Here is a 21,881-nt window from a genome sequence, read left to right as displayed (position 1 = left end):
ACCAGAGAATTGGCGCAAAGAAAGTTATCTGGATTGTAACTTGTACTGAAGGAAACCTGCCTTTTTGCAACTTCCGTGCTGTCCAGTTTTGCAGAGATGTTTATTCTCTGAGGTCTTGTCTCAAACTGCCCTGGCTTCCAGTAAAATCTAAAATTTTAACGTTTTTTAAAATCCCCTCAACCATCTACAGTTGCTAAGCAACCTCCACATGCTGTTGCCTTTCATTTATTATTCATGCTGCAGCCCTCTCTCAGCACAATAGAAACATAGCTGGAACTTGACTACCGTTCACATGTGCAAACACCTTTGTCCAGCATGAATCTAACTCTAGGTTTTATCCATCTGGTACAGAAGCATGAAATGAAACACACACCGTACCTTATTTCTAATGTTTACTAAATAATATATCCTTTCTAAATGTCAAATATGTTTGAACATGCAATTCTCCATGTTTGCTTTTAAATTGTCTGTCAAACAATTGTTAAATTTTCATTAACACTTTTTTTCGTTTGCAGTTGAAATATTAATTCTTTAAGCTATGACTTGGCATGTTGGCCCATTTAGATGTGTTGCAGATCCTGGCGCACAGCTGAAGTAGGCTTACAAAAACCCACATTTTTTTGTGTGTCTTAGATTTGGGTATTGACCTGGTTCAGATATCTGTCAGGCAGTGAATTTAGGGTAATGCTATCTGACGTTTAATTCATTCTTGGGATACTACAACTGGGATGCTGCCAGGGCTCATAGTCTGTGCTGTATCCAGTGCCTTCAGCTGTCTTTTGATATCATCTGACATTGCTGATCTTTTCCTTTGCCAATGCTGTTACTTGCTCTTCAAGTGTCCAACTCATCTGTCTACTTGTTTGGCATCTTGCCTTGTCCATGACGAGGTCAAGGCAAAGCCAGTTTTGTCCATGACGAGGACAGTGTAAAGCCAGTTTTGTCCATGACGAGGACAATGTAAAGCCAGTTTTGTCCATGACGAGGACAGTGTAAAGCCAGTTTTGTCCATGACGAGGACAGTGTAAAGCCAGTTTTGTCCATGACGAGGACAGTGTAAAGCCAGTTTTGTCCATGACGAGGACAATGTAAAGCCAGTTTTGTCCATGACGAGGACAGTGTAAAGTCAGTTTTGTCCATGACGAGGAGTGTAAAGCCAGTTTTGTCCATGACGAGGACAGTGTATAGCCAGTTTTGTCCATGACGAGGACAGTGTAAAGCCAGTTTTGTCCATGACGAGGACAGTGTATAGCCAGTTTTGTCCATGACGAGGACAGTGTAAAGCCAGTTTTGTCCATGACGAGGACAGTGTATAGCCAGTTTTGTCCATGACGAGGACAGTGGAAAGCCAGTTTTGTCCATGACGAGGACAGTGTAAAGCCAGTTTTTCTTGCTGAGTTTTGGTAATGATGTATGAATTCACCCACTGGTTCTGCTCAGTGTGGATACTGGTCACATGATATCTGTTGCAATTCTGCAGAAAACACCAGAAATAATGGGTCTCTGTTAGAGCAGAACATTGATGAAAATTTGGTTGCAAGTCATACAATGTTTATTTTTTTGTTTCCAGGTGCAGGTGGAAGGAATAATTACACCTTTGAGATTTTCCTTTTCTTTAAGCTGCGGTGTTTACTGGCTGCTGCTCTGTAACGGTGTCTGAGGGCATCCGGTTATTTGGATTGTGAGCTAGAATCCAGCTCCTGCTGGAGATCATGTGACAGTGGCACAGAACCTATTTAAGACCACATGTCATCCTTTGAACACGGGTTATGATATAAAATTGTTACATGAATGGGATGCATTCGAACAGCCCAGTATACACATGCACTTTTTCTCCACCTAACCCTTCTATTGAGTTCAGTTAGGGACCAGCAACACTTTGATTAAAGTGGACAAAGTTAGAACACCTAAATACCCACAAGGGGAATAAATCCATAATATTCCTTGATTTTAAACAAACCATGTACAATATCTATCTATATTCTTAATATTCAGAATTAATATGAAGTAAATATGAATTAACAGGCAAACTATGGTCAAACACGCTACACAGATGACGGCAGGTATGAATCAGACAGACCCAATTGATTTCTCAGCAACCCACCCAGACACCAGTGATGACTGTTCGGCCCAGGACGATAAGAAACTGTAGAGAGTTGTGAACACCACGAAAACCCCTCTCCTATCCAGTGACTCTTGTCTACACCTCCCGCTGCCTTGGGAAAGCAGGCAGCATAATCAAAGACCCCTCCCACCCAGCTTACTCGCTTTTCCAACCTCCTTCCATCGGGCAGGAGATACAAAATTCTGAGATCGCGCACTCACAGATTTTAAAAAAAGCTTCTTCCTCGATGTTACCAGGGTCCTGAATAACCCTATTGTGGACTGAACGGATACCCTTGTGAGTATTTAGGTGTTCTAACTTTGTCCACTTTAATCAAAGTGTTGCTGGTCCCTAACTGAACTCAATAGAAGGGTTAGGTGGAGAAAAAGTGCACGTGTATACTGGGCTGTTCAAATACATCCCATTCATGTAACAATTTTATATCATAACCCGTGTTCAAAGGATGACATGTGGTCTTAAATAGGTTCTGAACTGCATGTCTATGTCTGTACAAATTATGTGTTTATTTAAGCGCTATGTTTTTTCATGTATGGAACCGCAGAAGGCTGTGGAGGCCAAATCACTGAGTGTCTTTAAGACCGAGATAAATAGGTTCTTAATTATTAAGGGGATCAGGGGTTATGGAGAGAAGGTAGAAGAATGGGGATGAGAAACATGTCAGCCATGATATGAGCTGAATGGCCTAATTCTGCTCCTATGTCTTGTGGTCGAACTGTTGGCAGCCTGGAATTAGCAACTTTTCGCTGCTACCTCAGCTCTCCAACACTTTTCCTGAGCATGAACAACATCAAACGGCTCCAGAGTTTCTTTGTGAGCTGCAAACCACACAACATCCAATCTGCAACTTTCAGCTGCACTGAGCGGCTCCCACGGCTTTTCTGAGCCCTCGTTGCCTGGAGTCTGATAACAGCAGCACCGTTTCGATATCGAACTTTTACCCCTGCTGCAGAGCACTAAGATAAATTGAAGCCAGAGACCCTGCTAAAACACCCGTCTCCATGATGATGTTGCCTTTCAGGGTTCACTGAATGCTTTTAAGCTAATTTAAGCTCTAACTCTCAAAGCAAAACTTCTTTCTGTACTACATATCTTTACATGTAGTGTGGACAACTTGGGCAGGATTTTCCAGTCCTTCCCACCAGCGGGATCTTCCTGCCCTGCCAATAGCGACCCTCCGCTGCAACTTCCCTAGTGGTAGAGGGTGCAAACAATAGGAAACTCCATTGACAGTGGTGTGACCAGAAGGTCCTGCCGCCAGCCAATGGCAAGCTGCTTCTGCTGCTGCCACAAAACATGCTGTGGGGGGGATGCAATAAATCCTGACCCATGTCTCCGGTTCTCCAGCCAAGTAAGCCTACATGTTCAGTCATGGCTCCATCTCTTTTATTCTGACTCTGAAACAAACTTTCTAAACTGTCATTCCTTTTGGAGTTCTGGCAATCTAAAGCCCAGCATTTTAGTTGCCTTACCTTCGCAACAACGATCTTCCCAAAGTAAACATTACCTCCTAAAATATTAACTTGAATCATGACTGTAATATTCATCACAATATTTAAAATGTTTCCTATCAAATAAGACCATTCTCCCTCATTAAATGTGTAGTAGAACGTAGGCAATTGCGCCTGATTGGAGTGAATGGGGGAAGATCCCAATTGTGCTTCTGTCCACAACAAGGTTCACTTACTACAAGAAGTCCTGCTGTATATTCAGCTTGGTTGATTCAAGATCTTCCAGATTTACGTTGAGGGTAGATGGGGGAAAGTTTGGCTTTTCAGCTTTGAATAAAGGAATGAATGCATCATTCCAGAGGGCACGATTTAATGGAAAAAAAAGTCCCATGTGTGGCAGGAACAGCCCTGCTATCGAACGGGTCTCGGTCATCGGTGGGGAACGACCCTCTGAGGCCTCACTCAGTCGAATTCCCTGCACTGAGAAGCTCCACTCACCAGGGCAGGAAGCGATCTGGATGGCATTTAAAAATGTCGGCCCAATCTCTCAACCCTCTATGCAAACCCCGGACCCCGGCAACACCCCAAACCATCTGGGGGGTTCTCGAGACCCCCAAACTCACCTCACAGGGGCAGGGCACCCCCGGGTCCGATCCTGAACGTGGTCAATATGCCAACTGGGTACCATGGCACTGTCAGGCTGGCACCCAAATGGCACTCAGGATGCCTGGATGGCAGCAGCAGTGCCAGGTTACCGCCCTGCCCAGATTACAACCACCCAAGAGCTTCCAATCGCCTGCCCCCCCCCCCCCCCAAAAGAGCGGTTCCCTTTGTGGAGACCAGTGCTGAGCCGTGCTCGGTTGGGTTCTCCTCAGCGAGGCTGATAGATCCTGAGGCCTGGTTAGACCATTGGGAATCCCAGAAGAGGCCTCTGGTGGGATCTACCGGCCGCGTCCCGTCGCGATTCCAGTGGTACGAGGCTTGATAAATCGTGCCCAGAATCACAGAAGGCTGATAAACCTGAATTATTTAAAACTATAAAATGAGGAGTAAAAAGAACATACTGGTTGAAAGTAGTAACAGGCAAGTAATTTAGGATTGATATTAGAAAGTTGTTCAGAGTGGTGAACATATGAGGTGGACACCCAGATGGTTATTTGTAATGATTGAACAAGACTGGGAAAGATTTGCCTCCTTCATCCATAAGCATCTGGTGAACAAGACCAACTTGGTGGTCTTATTGTATGTTTGCAGTAACCATCAAATCTTCGTTGAGAAAGGCTGCTTTAACTCCAGCTGGCTCTGTACTGGGGGATAGTACATGGGTGTCGCAGGCTGTGCCAGCATTTATTGCCCATCTGTAATTGCCCTTGAGGAAGGGGGCAGTTAAGAGTCAACCACATTGTGGTGGGTCTGGAATCACATGTAGGCCAGACCGGGTAAGGACGGCAGATTTCCTTCCCTAAAGGACATCAGTGAACCAGATGGATTTTTGCAACAATCAACAATGGTCATCATTAGACTTTTAATTCCAGATTTTATTGAATTCAAACTCCACTGTCTGCAGGATTTGAACCTGGGTCCCCAGAACATTATTCTGTGTCTCTGGTTAACGAGTTCAGTGAAAATACGACTCTGCCACTGCCTCCCCAGAGTGATTGATTAATCCTGGCTTTGTTGTTGGACTGCGTGGCAATAAGGTTCACTAATTAATGAGCAGGTCTGTGAAGTTCAGAGCACCTTGACCTGGCACACTTAGCCTAATGTTTTGTGCTTTTAGATGTGGTGATGTGAAGTGGAACATTATTTGCAGCCTTGCATAAGCCTGCATCCAGATCAGCTACAGTTACTGTAGTCAGTTGGATTAAAAAGCTACAGTTAAAATTCTGGCACATCCATGTCTTATGCCAGATGAGCAAGGTTTGGATGTTTTTTTGGACTCTGACCACATCCCTGGAATTCTGCATTATCTCCTGATCAAGTGAATCATATTCTACAATCAAAGATGAATAGCAGTGATTCTGTCAGACCTGGTCTGGGAAGGGCCATTGATGTTGGGCAGCATGTTAGCATTGTGGATTGCACAATTGCTTCACAGCTCTAGGGCCCCAGGTTCGAATCCCGGCTTGGGTCACTGTCTGTGCGGAGTCTGCACATTCTCCCCGTGTGTGCGTGGGTTTCCTCCGGGTGCTCCGGTTTCCTCCCACAGTCCGAAGATGTGCAGGTTAGGTGGATTGGCCATGCTAAATTGCCCTTAGTGTCCAAAATTGCCCTTAGTGTTGGGTGGGGTTGCTGGGTTATGGGGATAGGGTGGTGTGGACCTTGGGTAGGGTGCTCTTTCCAAGAGCTGGTGCAAACTCAATGGGCCGAATGGCCTCCTTCTGCACTGTTAATTCTATGAATAGTGCAGTTAGCCCATTGGCCATCATTGGGTAATTATCAAGTAGAAGCTGTCCAAGATGCGTGTGTGTGTGCGCGCACACCAGACTCCTGGCCTTCCTGGTTCCACAACTTATTACTGAAGCAGAATTTGGTTTGCGTTCCCTCTTGAATACTTTAAATGGTTCTGATTATGAAGAAGTTATTACTGCGAGTGAGTAATGTCAGAGTACACCTGTGGTTTTAGTGCTGTTGTCCACCTTGTTGGATTGTGGATGAGTAATATTAAGCAGCTTTTTTATCCCATTGTGAGTGAGAAGGAATTTGTGTATTTCATGTTGACTGGTGATTTGCACTCATTTTCAGATTCGCTGGAATTCACTGATGAGTCAAACTCCATCTTTTCCGACATTGGTAGGAAACCAATGAACAGGCAGGAAAAAGCCAAGGAAAATACCAGGAAAATTTTCCATGGACCTAAACGGGTAAGAATTTCAAGCTGTTAGCAAACTGGAAAGGTCATCTGTGCTTCTCCATGCTTAGTACCAAGTGTTTTATTGATATCAGGAGTGTTCAAGCTTCTTTCTTGCTTGGGTGCCCAGCTGTGTGCCACAGAACCTCAAATCATGCATATGTTTTCACTGTGTTCCAATTCCGCTGCATATCTCTCACGTTCAAAGTAATCTAATGCTGCCAAAGGTCATAGCAACCACATTGCAGGGCTCGTTTGAACTGACTGTTCCACGGCACAAGGTGAAATGAAAATCGCTTATTGTCGCGAGTAGGCTTCGAATGAAGTTACTGTGAAAAGCCCCTAGTCGCCACATTCCGGCGCCTGTTCGGGGAGGCTGTTACAGGAATCGAACCGTGCTGCTGGCTTGCTTTGGTCTGCTTTCAAAGCCAGCGGTTTAGCCCAGTGAGCTAAACAAGTCAGTAAGATTCAACAATCAAAATGCATTTGGCCTGTGGGAATCCTACTTCTAGTTTCCTAATATGCAGATTTGCTCTGTGCTTCCTCATGCTGGGTTACAATAATATAGGTAGTGACCCTGACCCATCTCCTCATGGTCAACTGCTCCTGACTATGAAATACATGATATTTTGTTGCAGTTCCTTGTGGTATTTTAAAAGTCTTAATCATTCCTTGTTTATCCTGGATTGGGGGTGTTTCTCCCATAGCCCTGGTGCTACTAAGAAATGGGATCTGTTCTGGAGCAAGGGGGAGAAAGAGAGAGCGTAACAAGTGACTAGTTTCCTTGAGTGCTCTAGTAATGACCTTTCTGAAATTGGCAACTGAAGGAAATGACAGAGAACCCAGCTGCTGCTCTGGGGTGTGTTGGTCATGCGAATGGTTTAGACTTCAGGCTGCAGCAGCTTATTTCTACAGTGCCTGAATGAAGGTCTCTGTGGTCCTGTAAGACACCTTTGTGTTGGTTTGCAAACAAAGCTGCCTGGTGTCAGAGTGGAAGAGCCTTCATTGTATTCTCCACTGAAGTTGGTTGTTTGGATGCAGTAAAACTGGTCATTATGAAATCTTTTCTGCTGAAGAAAGAATATTCAAGGTAATGTTTCTGCATGTTTTTATCTTCAATTTAGAATAATTAAATGTATCTGTATTTTTGGTGGTCCGAACACTGGAAAGGTATGGTGGTGGTGTCTATGGAATTGGACTTGTTGCCAGGTAGATTTATTCCATCCGGAGCAAGTTATAAAATCGAATTTAGTATCTTGTAATTTGGGGGCCATGAAAGCTTCTAATTGTTTTCAATAAGATGGTTCAGTGATGTCTTTCAGGGAGGGACCTGTCACCTTTCCCAATCTGGTTTACACGTCCCTAGTCTCTCAGCACCCTGGGATAGACAGTAAATGCTGCATTAGGACTGCCAACAGCATCCCAAGGTACAAATATTTTTTAAAAATCTTTAATTGGGTTCAGGGTCAAGTTACAGGTTGTGTTGAGCGGGTAAAGACACTCTGGTCCTGACCTCATTCCACCCTTGGTTCAAATATGGACAAAAGAGTGGAACTCCAGAGAGAGGTGTGGTGGGAGTGACTGCCCTTTGATATCTAGGCAGCATTTGACAGAGTGTGGTATCGAGAAGCCCAAGCAAATCTGGAGTCAATGGGAATCAGGGAAAACTTTCTGGAGGTTAGAGTCATGTCCAGTACAAAGGCAGATGGATCTCATTTTTGGAGGTAAGTCATCTCGGCTGCAGGATATCATTGCAGTAGTTCTGGGGAGTGTCCTAACCCAACCATCTTCAGCAGCTTGATCAGTGATATTCCTTCCATTTTAAGGTCAGAACTGGAGATGTTCACTGATGTTCAGTGCCATTTGTGGCTCTTCAGACACTGAAGCAGTCCATGTCCAAATGCAGCAAGATCTGGAGAATACCCAGGCTTGGGTTAACAACTGGCAAGTAACATTTGTGCCATACAAGTGCCAGGCAATGACCATCTCCAACAAGAAACAATCTAACCATTGTCCCATGACATTCAATGGCATTGTCATCACTGAATCCCCACTATCCACGTCCTGGGGTCACCATCGATCAGAAACTGAACTGGACTAAAATACAAAAGCATATTACTGCAGATGCTGGAATCTGAAACGAAAGAGAAAATGCTGGAAAATCTCAGCAAGTCTGGCAGCGTCTGTAGAGAGAGAAAAGAGCTAATGTTTTGAGTCCGATGCACTTTGTCAAAGCGGACTCGAACTCGAAACTCATTGGACTCGAAACGTTAGCTCTTTTCTCTCCGACAGATGCTGCCAGACTTGCTGAGATTTTCCAGCATTTTCTCTTTCGTTTCAGATTCCAGCATCTGCAGTAATTTGCTTTTATCCCGTGATTAACTCACTGCCACCTCTCCCACTGAACTGAACTAGCCATAAAAACACTGTGGCTGCAAGAGCAGACAGGAAACAAAGGGGAGGAATAAACGGGTCTTTTTTGAAATGGCGATGGGCGGTGGCGTAGTGGTATTGTCACGGGACTAGTAATCCAGAGACCCGCAGTAATGCTCTGGGGTCCAGGGTTCGAATCCTGCCATGACAGAGGGTGAAATTTGAATTTTAAGGGGGGGGGGGAACGGGGACGGACAGTAGCACAGTGGTTAGCACTGTTGCGTCACCAGTCCAGGATCACGGGTTCGATTCGCAGCTTGGGCCACTGTCTGTGCGGAGTTTGCACTTTCTCCCTGTGGTAGTATGACTAGGGGTATTATGGTACCTGGGAGTGTGAGCCTGTGTGCCTCTTATCCCTATTGGCTAAGAGGAAGGTAGCTCCGCCTACAAGGCGGGGTATAAGAACCCGTGTTCCCCGGCAGCCAGCCATTTTCCTGTACGTCTACTGCCGGGCTCACTTCTTGCTAATTAAAGCCTTTCATTCGGACTTCACCTACGTTTTGTGTCCATTGATTGTGCATCAATTTAATTAGCAAGATTTTAAAGGATGGAGCTTCGCATCAAGCTGGAGTGTCTGCAACTCAGCCCGCACGCAGCAAATGCAACAGCCACATTTAAGCATTGGCTGGCTTGCTTCAATACTTACCTGAGCACAGCTGAAAACGTCCCGACGAGGGAACAGAAATTGCACATCCTCCACTCATGCGTCGGCACCGCCGTATACACGCTCATAGAGGACACGACAGACTACAACGCGGCTATGGACTTACTCAAAGGACATTTCATACGGCCGGTGAACCAAGTCTACGCTCGGCACTTACTAGCCACAAGGCAGCAGATACCTGGTGAGTCCCTGGGCAAATTTTACCGTGCCCTCCTCTTGCTGGGGAGGAACTGTGGCTGCCCACAGGTGTCTGCTGCTGAGCATACCGAACTTCTGATCCGAGACGCCTCTGAATATCTGCCACGACTCACCTCAGTCACATTGGACCAGTCGCGGCCTCGTACCCTCTCCGCAGCGACCACGAAGATTTTTCTCAACGGCCACGAGACAAGCTGCCTGCTGGATTCCGGGAGCACAGAGTTTCGTCCACCCCGCCACGGTAAGACGCTGCGCTCTTCCTGTTAACCCGGTTAAGCAAAAAATCGCTCTGGCCTCTGGTTCTCACTCGGTACAGATCACGGGGTGCTGCATAGCGGACCTCACAGTCCCGGGGAGGAAGTTTAAAAATTACAAGCTATTTGTCCTCCCTCACCTCTGCGCGGCAGCACTCCTGGGGTTACACTTCCAGTGTAACCTCCAGAGCTTAACATTCAAATCCGGCGGCCCTATGCCCCACCCCCCCCCCCACTGTCTGCAGCCTCGCGTCCCTCAAGATCGATCCCCCGTCCTTGTTTGCAAACCTCACCCCGGATTGCAAACCTGTCGCCACCAGGAGCAGACGGTACAGTGCCCAGGACCGGACCTTCATCAGGTCCGAGGTCCAGCGGCATCTGAAGGAAGGGGTCATCAAGGCTAGCAACAGCCCCTGGCGAGCACAAGTGCTGGTGGTAAAGACCTGGGAGAAGACTAGGATGGCCATAGACTACAGTCAGACCATCAACAGGCTTACGCAGCTGGGCGCGCGCCCTCTCCCACATATAGAACATAGAACAGTACAGCACAGAACAGGCCCTTTGGCCCTCAATGTTGTGCCGAGCCATGATCACTCTACTCAAACCCACGTATCCACCCTATACCCGTAACCCCCCTTAACCTTACTTTTATTAGGACACTACGGGCAATTTAGCATGGCCAATCCACCTAACCTGCACATCTTTGGACTGTGGGAGGAAACCGGAGCACCCGGAGGAAACCCACGCACACAGGGGGAGGACGTGCAGACTCCACACAGACAGTGACCCAGCCGGGAATCGAACCTGGGACCCTGGAGCTGTGAAGCATTTATGCTAACCACCATGCTACCCTGCTGCCCCTCCGACCTGGTCAACAGGATCGCGCAGTACAAGGTCTTCTCCACGGTGGACCTCATGTCCACCTACCATCAGCTCCCCATCCATGCTTCGGTGTCACAAACGGGGTCTCGGTCTTCCAACGACCGAATGGTCGACCAATACGGTTTATGGGCCACCTTCCCGTATCCCGATAACGTCACCATCTGCGGCCAAAACTAGCAGGACCACGACACCAACCTCCGAAAATTCCTCCGAACCGCAAAACTCCTGACCCTGACCTACAACAAGGACAAATGTGTGTTTAGCACCGACCGTCTAGCCATCCTCGGCTATGTAGTACGTAACGGAGTAATAGGCCCCGACACGGAACTCATGCGCCCCCTTCCCCACTCCCCCAAAGCCCTCAAGTGCTGTTTGGGCTTCTTTTCATATTACACCCATTGGGTCCCCAATTACGCAGACAAAGCCCGTCCCCTCATCCAATCAGCCACGTTCCCCCTGTCGATGGAGGCCCGCCAGGTCTTTAGCCGCATCAAAGCAGATATTGCGAAGGCCACGATGCGAGCTATCGATGAGTCCCTCCCCTTCCAGGTCGAGAGCGACGCGTCCGATGTAGCTCTGGCGGCCACCCTCAACCAAGCGGGCAGACCCCGTGGCCTTCTTCTCCCGTACCTTCCACGCTTCCGAAATCCGCCACTCTTCGGTCGAAAAGGAAGCACAGGCCATAGTAGAAGCTTTGCGACATTGGAGGCACTATCTGGCCGGCAGGAGGTTCATCCTCCTCACAGACCAACGGTCAGTGGCCTTCATGTTCGACAACGCACAGAGGGGCACGATAAGGAAGGACAAAATCTTGCGGTGGAGGATCGAACTGTCCACCTACAACTACGACATCTTGTATCGTCCTGGGAAGATAAACGAGCCTCCCGGTGCCCTGTGCCAATGCACAAGTGGACCGCCTTCGAACCCTCCACGTGGACCTCTGCCACCCGGGGGTCACCCGCTTCTTCCACTTTCTAAAGACCTGCAACCTGCTCTACTCCATCGAGGAGGTCAGGACAGTAACTAGGGAATGCCACATCTGCGCAGAGTGCAAACCGCACTTCTACCGCCCCGAACAAGCTCATCAGATAAAGGCTTCCCGCCCCTTTGAACATTTCAGCATGGACTTCAAAGGTCCCCTCCCCTCTACCAACCGCAACACGTACTTCCTCAACGTGATTGATGAGTACTCCCGCTTCCCATTCGCCATCCCCTACCCTGACATGATCACAACCACCATCATTAAAGCCCTACACACCATTTTCTCCCTGTTCGGGTTACCCGCTTACATTCATAGCGATAGGGGGTCCTCCTTTATGAGTGATGAGCTGCGTCAATTCCTGCTCAGCAAGGGCATCGCCTCTAGCAGGACGACCAGGTAACCTTGCTGGCTACCCCGGGCCCATCCTGCTCCGGAAACACGTGCACAAGTCGGACGCGTTGGTCAAGAGGGTCCAGCTGCTCCACGCGAACCCGCAGTATGCGTATGTGGAGTATCCCGACGGCCGACAGGACACGGTCTCCCTACGGGACCTGGCATCCGCCGGATCCCGGCCAGCCCCCGGTTAGCACCGCTGCTTCACAGCGCCAGAGACCCGGGTTCGATTTCCTGCTTGGGTCACTCTCTGTTCTCCCCGTGTCTGCGTGGGTTTCCTCCGGGTCTTCAGGTTTCCTTCCACAAGTCCCGAAAGATGTGCTTGTTAGGTGAATTGGGCATTCTGAATTCTCCCTCGGGCACCGGAGATTTTCACCGTAACCTCAGTTCAGTGTTAATGTAAGCCTACGTGTGACACGAATAAAGATTATTGTTATTACGTTGGCGAGAAGATTAGAGTCCAGAAGTAGGGATGTCTTGCTGTAATTATACAGGGCTTGGTGATGCCACACCCGAAATATTGTGTGCAGTATCTGAGGAAGGATGTTTTTACTTTAGAGTGCAGTGAAGCTTTACCAGACTTATTCCTGAGATGGCAGGACTGACTGAGGAGAGATTGAGTCAGTTAGGATTGTTCTCACTGAAGTTCAGAAGAAAAGTGAGGGGAGATCTCATAGAAACTTATAAAATTGTAACAGGAGTAGGCAGGAAGAATGTTCTTAGTAGTCGGGTTGTCCAGAACTAGGGGCCACTGTCTGAGGATACGGGGTAGACCATTTAGGACTGAGATGAGGAGAAATTTCTTCACCCGGAGAGTGACTGGCACATGAAGTTTGCTACCACAAAGTAGTTGAGGTCAAAGCACTATTTTCAAGAAGAACATAGAACATAGAGAAATACAGCACCGAACAGGCCCTTCGGCACACAATGTTGTGCCGAGCTTTTGTCCTAGATTAAGAACAAATTAATCTACACCCCATCATTCTACCGTAATCCATGTACCTATCCAGTAGCCGCTTGAAGGTCCCTAATGTTTCTGGCTCAACTACTTCCACAGGCAGTGCGTTCCATGCCCCCACTACTCTCTGAGTAAAGAACCTACCTCTGACATCTCCCCTATATCTTCCACCATTCACCTTAAATTTATGTCCCCTTGTAATGGCTTGTTCCACCCGGGGGAAAAAGTCTCTGACTGTCTACTCTTATCTGTTTCTATTCCCCGATCATCATCTAAACCTCTAAAGTCGCCCCTCATCCTTGTCCGTTCCAACGGGAAAAGGCCAAGCACCCTCAACCTTTCCTTGTAAGACCTACTCTCCATTCCAGGCAACATCCTGGTAAATCTCCTTTGCACCTTTTCCAAAGCTTCCACATCCTTCCGAAAATGAGGTGACCAGAACTGCACACAGTACTCCAAATGTGGCCGTACTAAGCTTTTGTGCAGCTGCATCATCACCTCACGGCTTTTCAGTTCAATCCCTCTGCTAATGAATGCTAGCACATCATAGGCCTTCTTCACAGCTCTATCCATTTGAGTGGCAACTTTCAAAGATCTGTGAACATAGATCCCAAGATCTCTCTGCTCCTCCACATTGCCATGAACCCTACTGTTAACCCTGTATTCGCATTCATATTTGTCCTTCCAAAATGCACAACCTCAAACTTTTCAGGGTTAAACTCCATCTGCCACTTCTCAGACCAGCTCTGCATCCTATCTGTGTCTCTTTGCAGCCGACAACAGCCCTCCTCACTATCCAAAACTCCACCAATCTTTGTATCGTCTGCAAATTTACTAACCCACCCTTCAACTCCCTCATCCAAGTCATTAATGAAAATCACAAACAGCAGAGGACCCAGAACTGACCCCTGCGGTACGCCACTGGTAACTGGGCTCCAGGCTGAATATTTGCCATCCACCACCACTCTCTGACTTCTATCGGTTAGCCAGTTTGTTATCCAACTGGCCAAATTTCCCACTATCCCATGCCTCCTTACTTTCTGCATAAGCCTACCATGGGAAACCTTATCAAATGCCTTACTAAAATCCATATACACTACATCCACTGCTTTACCTTCATCCACATGCTTGGTCACCTCCTCAAAGAAGTCAATAAGACTTGTAAGGCAAGATCTACCCCTCACAAATCCGTGCTGACTATCCCTAATCAAGCAGTGTCTTTCCAGATGCTCAGAAATCCTATCCCCAGTACCCTTTCCATTACTTTGCCTACCACCGAAGTAAGACTAACTGGCCTGTAATTCCCAGGGTTATCCCTATTCCCTTTTTTGAACAGGGGCACGACATTCGCCACTCTCCAATCCTCTGGTACCACCCCTGTTGACAGCGAGGACGAAAAGATCATTGCCAACGGCTCTGCAATTTCATTTCCTGCTTCCCAATGAAGTTACTGTGAAAAGCCCCTAGTCCCGGCAAGTTTTTCAAAAATGTCCAACACATCTTCCTTCCTAACAAGTATCTCCTCGAGCTTACCAGTCTGTTTCACACTGTCCTCTCCAACAATATGGCCCCTCTCATTAGTAAATGCTGAAGAAAAGTACTCGTTCAAGACCTCTACTATCTCTTCAGACTCCATACACTATCTCCTGCTACTGTCCTTGATCAGACCCACCCTCGCTCTAGTCACTTTCATATTTCTCACGTGTGTAAAAGGCCTTGGGCGTTCTCCTTGATTCTACCCGTCAAAGATTTTTCATGCCCTCTCTTAGCTCTCCTAATCCCTTTCTTCAGTTCCCTCGTGGCTATCTTGTACCCCTCCAGCGCCCTGTCTGAACCTTGTTTCCTCAGCCTTACATACATATCAAGGACACGTAGTATCTGTTCCTTGAACAAATTCCACATTTCAATTGTGTCCTTCCCTGGCAGCCTATGTTCCTAACTAATGCATTTCAGTTCTTGTCTGACAGCATTGTATTTACCCTTCCCCCAATTGTAAACCTTGCACTGTTGCACGCACCTATCCCTCTCCATTACTAAAGTGAAAGTCACAGAATTGTGGTCACTATCTCCAAAATGCTGCCCCACTAACTATCTATCACTTACCCTGGTTCATTACCAAGTACCAAATCCAATATGGCCTCCCCTCTGGTCAGACAATCTACGTATGGTGTTAGAAAAGCTTCCTGGGCAGCACGGTGGCGCAGTGGGTTAGCCCTGCAGCCTCACGGCGCCGAGGTCCCAGGTTCGATCCTGGGTCACTGTCTGTGTGGAGTTTGCACATTCTCCCCGTGCTTGCGTGGGTTTCGCCTCCACAACCCAAAGATGTGCAGGATAGGTGAATTGGCCATGCTAAATTGCCCCTTAATTGGAAAAAATTAATTGGGTACTCTAAATTTATTTAAAAAAAGAAAAGCTTCCTGGACACACTGCACAAACACCACCCCATCCAAACTATTTGATCTAAAGAGTTTCCACTCAATATTTGGGAAGTTGAAGTCACCCATGACTACTACCCTGCAACTTCTGCACCTTTCCAAAATCTGTTTCCCAATCTGTTCCTCCACATCTCTGCTGCTATTGGGGGGCCTATAGAAAACTCCCAACAAGGTGACTGCTCCTTTCCTATTTCTGACTTCAACCCATACTACCTCAGTAGGCAGATCCTCCTCGAAGTTAGATATGGCTCTTCAGACGAAGGTGATCAAAGGATCTGAAGGGAAGTCAGGATCAGACTATTGAGATTGGTGATTAGCCATGATCATAATGAATGGCAGAGCAGGCTCAAAGGTCTAAATGGCCTCCTGGAAGGTCAAAGCAGCAGATGCATCGGGGTCACCACCGCCTTTGAGTTCCACTCTAAGCCACAAAACCATCCTGACTTGCACATGCATCACTGATCTTTCATTGTTGCTGGAATCCTGGAATGACATCCCTAACAGCACTCTGGGTGTACTTACACCACATAGACTAAACTGGCTCACCACCACGTCTTGAGGACAATTTGGGATGAATAAAAGTGCTGGCCTAGCCAACGATACCCACATCCCATGAGGGAATAAATAAAAAAACTAAAAGCAAATTACTGCAGCTGCTGGAATCTGAAACAAAAACAGAAAATGCTGGACTATCTCAGCAGGTTGGACAGCGTCTGTGGAGAGAGAATGGAGTGAACGTTTCGAGTCTGGATGACTCAAAATAAAAGGAGGTGCTGGTTTTCAGAGGGATTTCATAATGAGATATTTGTGATGAAACAGCCCATGTTGTATTATATTGTCTGTAGCTGGGCATTATCTGGGGTTTCATTTGGAAACAATTATTGAAACTGCTGTGGTTGAGTTGTGAGGTGTGTACTTGTAACGTTTCACTTAATAAATGGAACTGTGGATTGGATCAAGTCCTCACCTTTGCCATCCGGATGTACGGAAATTAATATCTCGGCCTCCATAATGAAATTGGATCAATATCCCGAACAGGATCAGTTGCACTGATTGGCAGATGAGACTGTCCCGTTTTTCTAACTGAACATATCTTTGAATCCACTTCCTGAGGACATGCTAAATTGCACTGGAAAGAAAATGATGTTTGGACCTAATGAGTACTCGTGACTGAGTAGAGTACTCGCATGCTACAGCAAGTCATGTTATTGCATCATACTATCGAGGCATTCTATGGATATAAATGTTCCTCTTTATCACTGAAATAGGGTTCACTCCTGTCTTGACGTTTTGCTAGTTGACCCTTTATGGTTCTGGAATTAATATTGATGTGTCACTGTTGATTGTTGATCCTGAACCTTGCATACGTGAGAATTGTGAAACTTTCCGGTGCCAAGTATTAATGTTGCTTTGAATGTAGTATCAAAACATCTCATGTTTATTTCAACCTTTGCTATATTTTCATACATGGTTGACAAGGGACTTGAGGGAATGGAGTTACTTGTGGGAAGATTTATGTCCCTTTTTCCTGACTATAACACAAAATGAAACAATTTGAGAGGAGTTATGGACATATGATCCCATCCACCCTCTCAGTTCTGTGCTCACCAGGATATGTGGTATTTTGAAACCGAGAAACTCATATAAATGGGGAGCATGACAAATTTCAAATATTTGTTAGAACGTTTCCAGCACAACAGGCCATTTGGCCCATGTAAGTGCTGGCTGTTCTCTTGATCAATCTGAGCTAAATCCACCGCCCTGCCCTCTCACCATGACGCTCCATCTTGCTCTGCTTTCAATTATGATGCATTTGTTTCACGATCCAAAGCTGGCACACAAACTTGGCAAAAAGCCAACTAAATTCTACTGCTGAATTTACTGCAAAAGTTCACTTCCAACGAACCCAACAGCCGAACCTGCTTTCACTTACTCAATCCCCGTTAAAATAATAATTCTGAACTTTGGAAGGCAGTGGAATATGCTGTTTAACTCCAGGGGGTGACTGCAGTCCCTGGTTCTCAGTGAAAAGGAGACGCTAACTGACACACTTCTGCTGCCACCCCTTCTCTTTTGTGGTCAGTAGATAGACATTAGTGCAACTTGTTTTAATCTTAAAAAGTAAAGAATGAATTATTTTCTGTAATTGGAAGAGAAACTTTCATTTTTCTTATCACTTCGGAATGCCCTAAAAAACTTCACAGCCAATGAAGTATTTTTGGAAGTGTAGTCACTGTTTTATTGTAGCTGTGATGCAGAAAAGTTGCAAAGTCTCTCCAGGCTTGCTCACCGATAATAGTAATATTTTGGTGTCCGTCTGGTTGTGCGCTGTCTCCAGTATCCTATTTTTAAAAAAATACATTGAAATAATTTGTGTAAATTTCTGTTTTTTCACGTGTGCATGAGGAGATAATGGTTCTCATTTGTGACCCTGATTGGGCCCCAATTATGTCTTTGTATGAAAAGACCCACGGGAATACTGTTTGCCGAAATAAACGTTGTCCAAAATATTCTTGTTGCTGGTTTGTGATGCGGTTGGACTGAGCTACATCACTTCATCCCACCAGCAGGCCCTGACAGTGTGACAAATGGACATGTCAGTGCTGGAGCTTTGTGTTTTGTGACAGAGGAAAGCCAGCTGCATTTCCCTGTCAATTACCACTAGTCCCTCGGGCAGATATCTGACCTTGTCACAACTGATGGTGTTGGGCTGAAATTCTGAAAGCAAATAATGCAAACCGTTTGCATGTACCTTGCCATCAGCAAGGTGGCAGCATGGAGGTCCAGCTTCTGAAAGATTGAGTGCTTTATTCTGCAGAAACTGTCTGAATGAGCAAGCAGCAATGCTCACAAATTCTTCGGGTCATAAACATTTCACAATACGTAGACCCAGTAAAATACTTGATAAGTTGCATTGAGACACTGTATTGGGTCAGCTCAGGAAAGCTAGCCACATCAAACCTTGCTTTAGTTCAGTTAATGCTGAGTGCTTCGCAAAATGAATTATTTTGGAATGCACTGTCTATTGTCTGTTAATGTGGCAAGAAAATTCAGTGTGATGAATGGTCAATATATCTATTTTAATGGTCTTGGCCCATAAAATCATAACCTAGAGAACAAAAGGAGGCTATTCAACATGTTGTTCTTATTTCCAGAGGATCAGCTTTATTAGCCAGATACACCAAATTAAAGAAATTGGCAAAAGAACCAGAGGTGACATGAAATATATTGAACACTAAATAGCTATGATCGAGAATGCACTGGCTGAAAGTGTGTTGGAAGCACATTCAATAGTAACTTTTAAAAAGGGAATAGATAAATGCTTGCAAAAAGATTACAGGACCATAGACAGAGTCGGGAAAGGTACAATGGGCACTTGCTGTGCTGTATTCTACAAATCCTATTTACTTTTCGGGCTTGTATTCTGATTACATTTGTGCTTCCCTGAAGATCGGAAAGAAGTGGCCTTAGTGATTGGTGACGGTTCCAAGCTCTGACAGCTCAGTAAATATGGATTGGAATCCTTAATTGTGGTGAATGCATATCATTAAGGAGTAGGCCATGCTGCCTTAAACCAATTTAGTTCCTTAGAAGGACATCTTGAGTTTTGTTGCTTGTAAGTAATCCAGTCAAATTACTATGTGCAGATTAGTGAAGGCGAACAAGGAAGGGTGACAGTTTGTCCTAAACCTGTCCAAATAAAGTGAACTCCCAGACCTGATTTTGGATCTTAAATATAACAGATTCAATCTTTTAAGGAGATAGGACAAGGCTGTTGAAACAGCTTGCAGGAACTCACTTCCTAATAGGCAAAGTGCAAAAGCAAAGCTGTTGTATCAATCTTTAATAAATCACTGGTTAGCCCCCAGGTAGGTTATTGGGTCCATATCGAGCACCGTACATTCTGAAGGATATCGGCACTTGAGGTGTGGAGGAAATTTAGTAAAATAGTACCTGGTTTAAGAAGCTTCAGTTACTGTGGAGAGTCTGCAGAAACTGATTGTTGTAGCGGAGAAGGTTAAGGGGGAACTTGTAGAGGTGTTCAAAATGATATACAGTTTTGATGGAGCAAATGGAGAGAGCTGGAGGGAGGATCAGTAACCAGAAGGCACATGTTTAAGGTAAGTGGCCAAAAAATACCAGGGGCTAATGAGAATTTCCTTCACACGGTGAGTAATGATCTGGAATACATTATCTGAAAAAACAGTGGAAGTAGATTTGACAGTAACTTTCAAAAAGGGAAATTGGAGAATACTTGAGAAATAATTTTGGAGCGAATGGGGAAAGAGAAGAGGACTAGGATTAATTAGAAAGCTTTGTCAAAGAGCCAACACTGGAATTGTGGACCAAATACTCCCCTGCACTGTATAATTAGATTCAACATGTTCAATGCCCATCAACACTTTGTTAAATGCTAGATTGTGGTAAATTATACGACACTTGTGTTTTTTGTTTGATTGGAATAGGAGGCCGCCATTTAATTGGATCATGGTTTATCTGTATCTTAACTCCATTTTCCAGCCTTGGTGTTCTCACCCTTAATGCCATTGGTAAAATCTATCAATCTACTTTGAAATGTTCAATTTGCCTCCAGCATCCACAGCTTTTTGTTTGGCTGGGAGTGTGGAGTTAGATGCTCCCACTGCCATTTGTGGGAAGAAGTGCTTCCTTTTTCATTAATTCAAGGGATGTGGACTTTAGTGGATAGGCCAGCATTAATTGCCCATCCCTAATTGCCCTTGAATGCTGTGGTGAGTTGCCTTCATGTAAGTATACCGACAATGCTGAGGAGGGAGTTCTAGGATTTGACCCAGTGACAATGAAGGAATAGATATATTTCCAAGTCAGGGTGGTCAGTAGCTTGGAGGGAACTTGCAGATGATGGTGTTCCCATGCATCTGCAGCCTTAGTCCTCCTAGGTGGTAACAGTTGTGGGCTTCAAAGGTGCTGTCCAAGCAGCTTTGCTGGGTTCCTGCAGTGCATCTTATCGATGCCACACACGGCTGCCACTGTGCATTGGTGGTGGAGAGAGTGATTGTTTGTGGATGGTACCAGTCAAGTGGGTTGTTTTGTTCTGGATGGTATCACACTTTTCGAGTGTTGTTGGAATTGCACTCATTCAGGCAAATGGAGAATAATCCATCACTCTCCTCACTTGTGCCTTGTAGATGATGGCTAGGCTTTGGGGAATCAGGAGATGAGTTACCTGACGCAGGATTCCTCGCCTTTGACCTACTCTTGTCGTCATAGTATTTAGAACATAGAACATACAGTGCAGAGGGAGGCCATTCGGCCCATCGAGCCTGCACCAACCCACTTAAGCCCTCACTTCCACCCTATCCCCGTAACCCAATAGCCCCTCCTAACCTTTTTGGACACTATGGGCAATTTATCATGGCCAATCCACCTAACCTGCACGTCTTTGGACTGTGGGAGAAAACCGGAGCATCCGGAGGAAACCCACGCAGACACGGGGGGAACGTGCAGACTCCGTATAGACAGTAACCCAACGGGGCATCGAACCTGGGACCCTGGCGTTGTGAAGCCACAGTGCTATCCATTTGTGCTACCGTGCTGCCCATTTAAATAGCTAGTGTGCTTCAGTTTCTGATCAAGATGTTGTGGGATCCCCAGTGGGGCATTCCCAATGGTAATGCTATTGAATGTCATGGGGCAATGGTTAGATTGTCTCTTGTTCAAGCTGGTCATTTCCTGGCACTTGTGTGACACAAATGTAACTTGCCACTTGTCAGCCCAAGTCTGGATATTTGTCCAGGTCTTGTTGCATTTGGACATGGACTGCTTCAATATCTGAGGAGTCATGAATGGTACTGAGCATTGTGCAGTCATCAGCGAACATCTCCACTTCTGACCTTATGATGGAAGGAAGGTCATTGATGAAGCAGCTGCAGATGGTTAAGCCAAGGACAGAAACCTGAGGAACTCCTTCACTGACGCTTGGCTTGGAAAAGTTACTTGTTTTGGACGTAAAATAACATCGATGAGTGGCCTCTGCTTCTGTGATGCATGTATGTATAATTAAAGTCCGAAGCTGTCTGCTAATGCTATGTTTTTGTCTTTTGCACAGTCTCCTACTAAAGCTGTGTATAATGCCAGACACTGGAATCAGCCTGAGCCAGAGGAGCTTCCTCCAACGCTGTCACTATCTCACAACGCATTGGGGAGTGCTGCAAATAAACAGCCACTGACACAGTCTCAGACAACACCGGTGAGTAACAGTGTCAGGGTCCAGTAAAG

General features: G+C 46.0%; 1 protein-coding gene across 1 annotated transcript in view; it reads left to right on the top strand.

The window, feature by feature from the left end:
* The window catches only part of LOC119956167 (wings apart-like protein homolog), a 175,216-nt gene that overhangs the window by 71,475 nt on the left and 81,860 nt on the right, over nucleotides 1-21,881 (top strand). The window contains exons 4-5 of the mRNA XM_038783092.1: nucleotides 6,319-6,437; nucleotides 21,712-21,852. Coding sequence (XP_038639020.1) covers nucleotides 6,319-6,437; nucleotides 21,712-21,852 — 260 coding nt within the window. The remainder of the gene's footprint in view (nucleotides 1-6,318; nucleotides 6,438-21,711; nucleotides 21,853-21,881) is intronic.

This window comes from Scyliorhinus canicula, chromosome 22 (assembly GCF_902713615.1).
Source record: "Scyliorhinus canicula chromosome 22, sScyCan1.1, whole genome shotgun sequence".
Lineage (NCBI taxonomy): Eukaryota > Metazoa > Chordata > Chondrichthyes > Carcharhiniformes > Scyliorhinidae > Scyliorhinus > Scyliorhinus canicula.
Note: the sequence above shows the minus strand (reverse complement) of the source record. Positions and strands in the feature narration are given on the sequence as shown.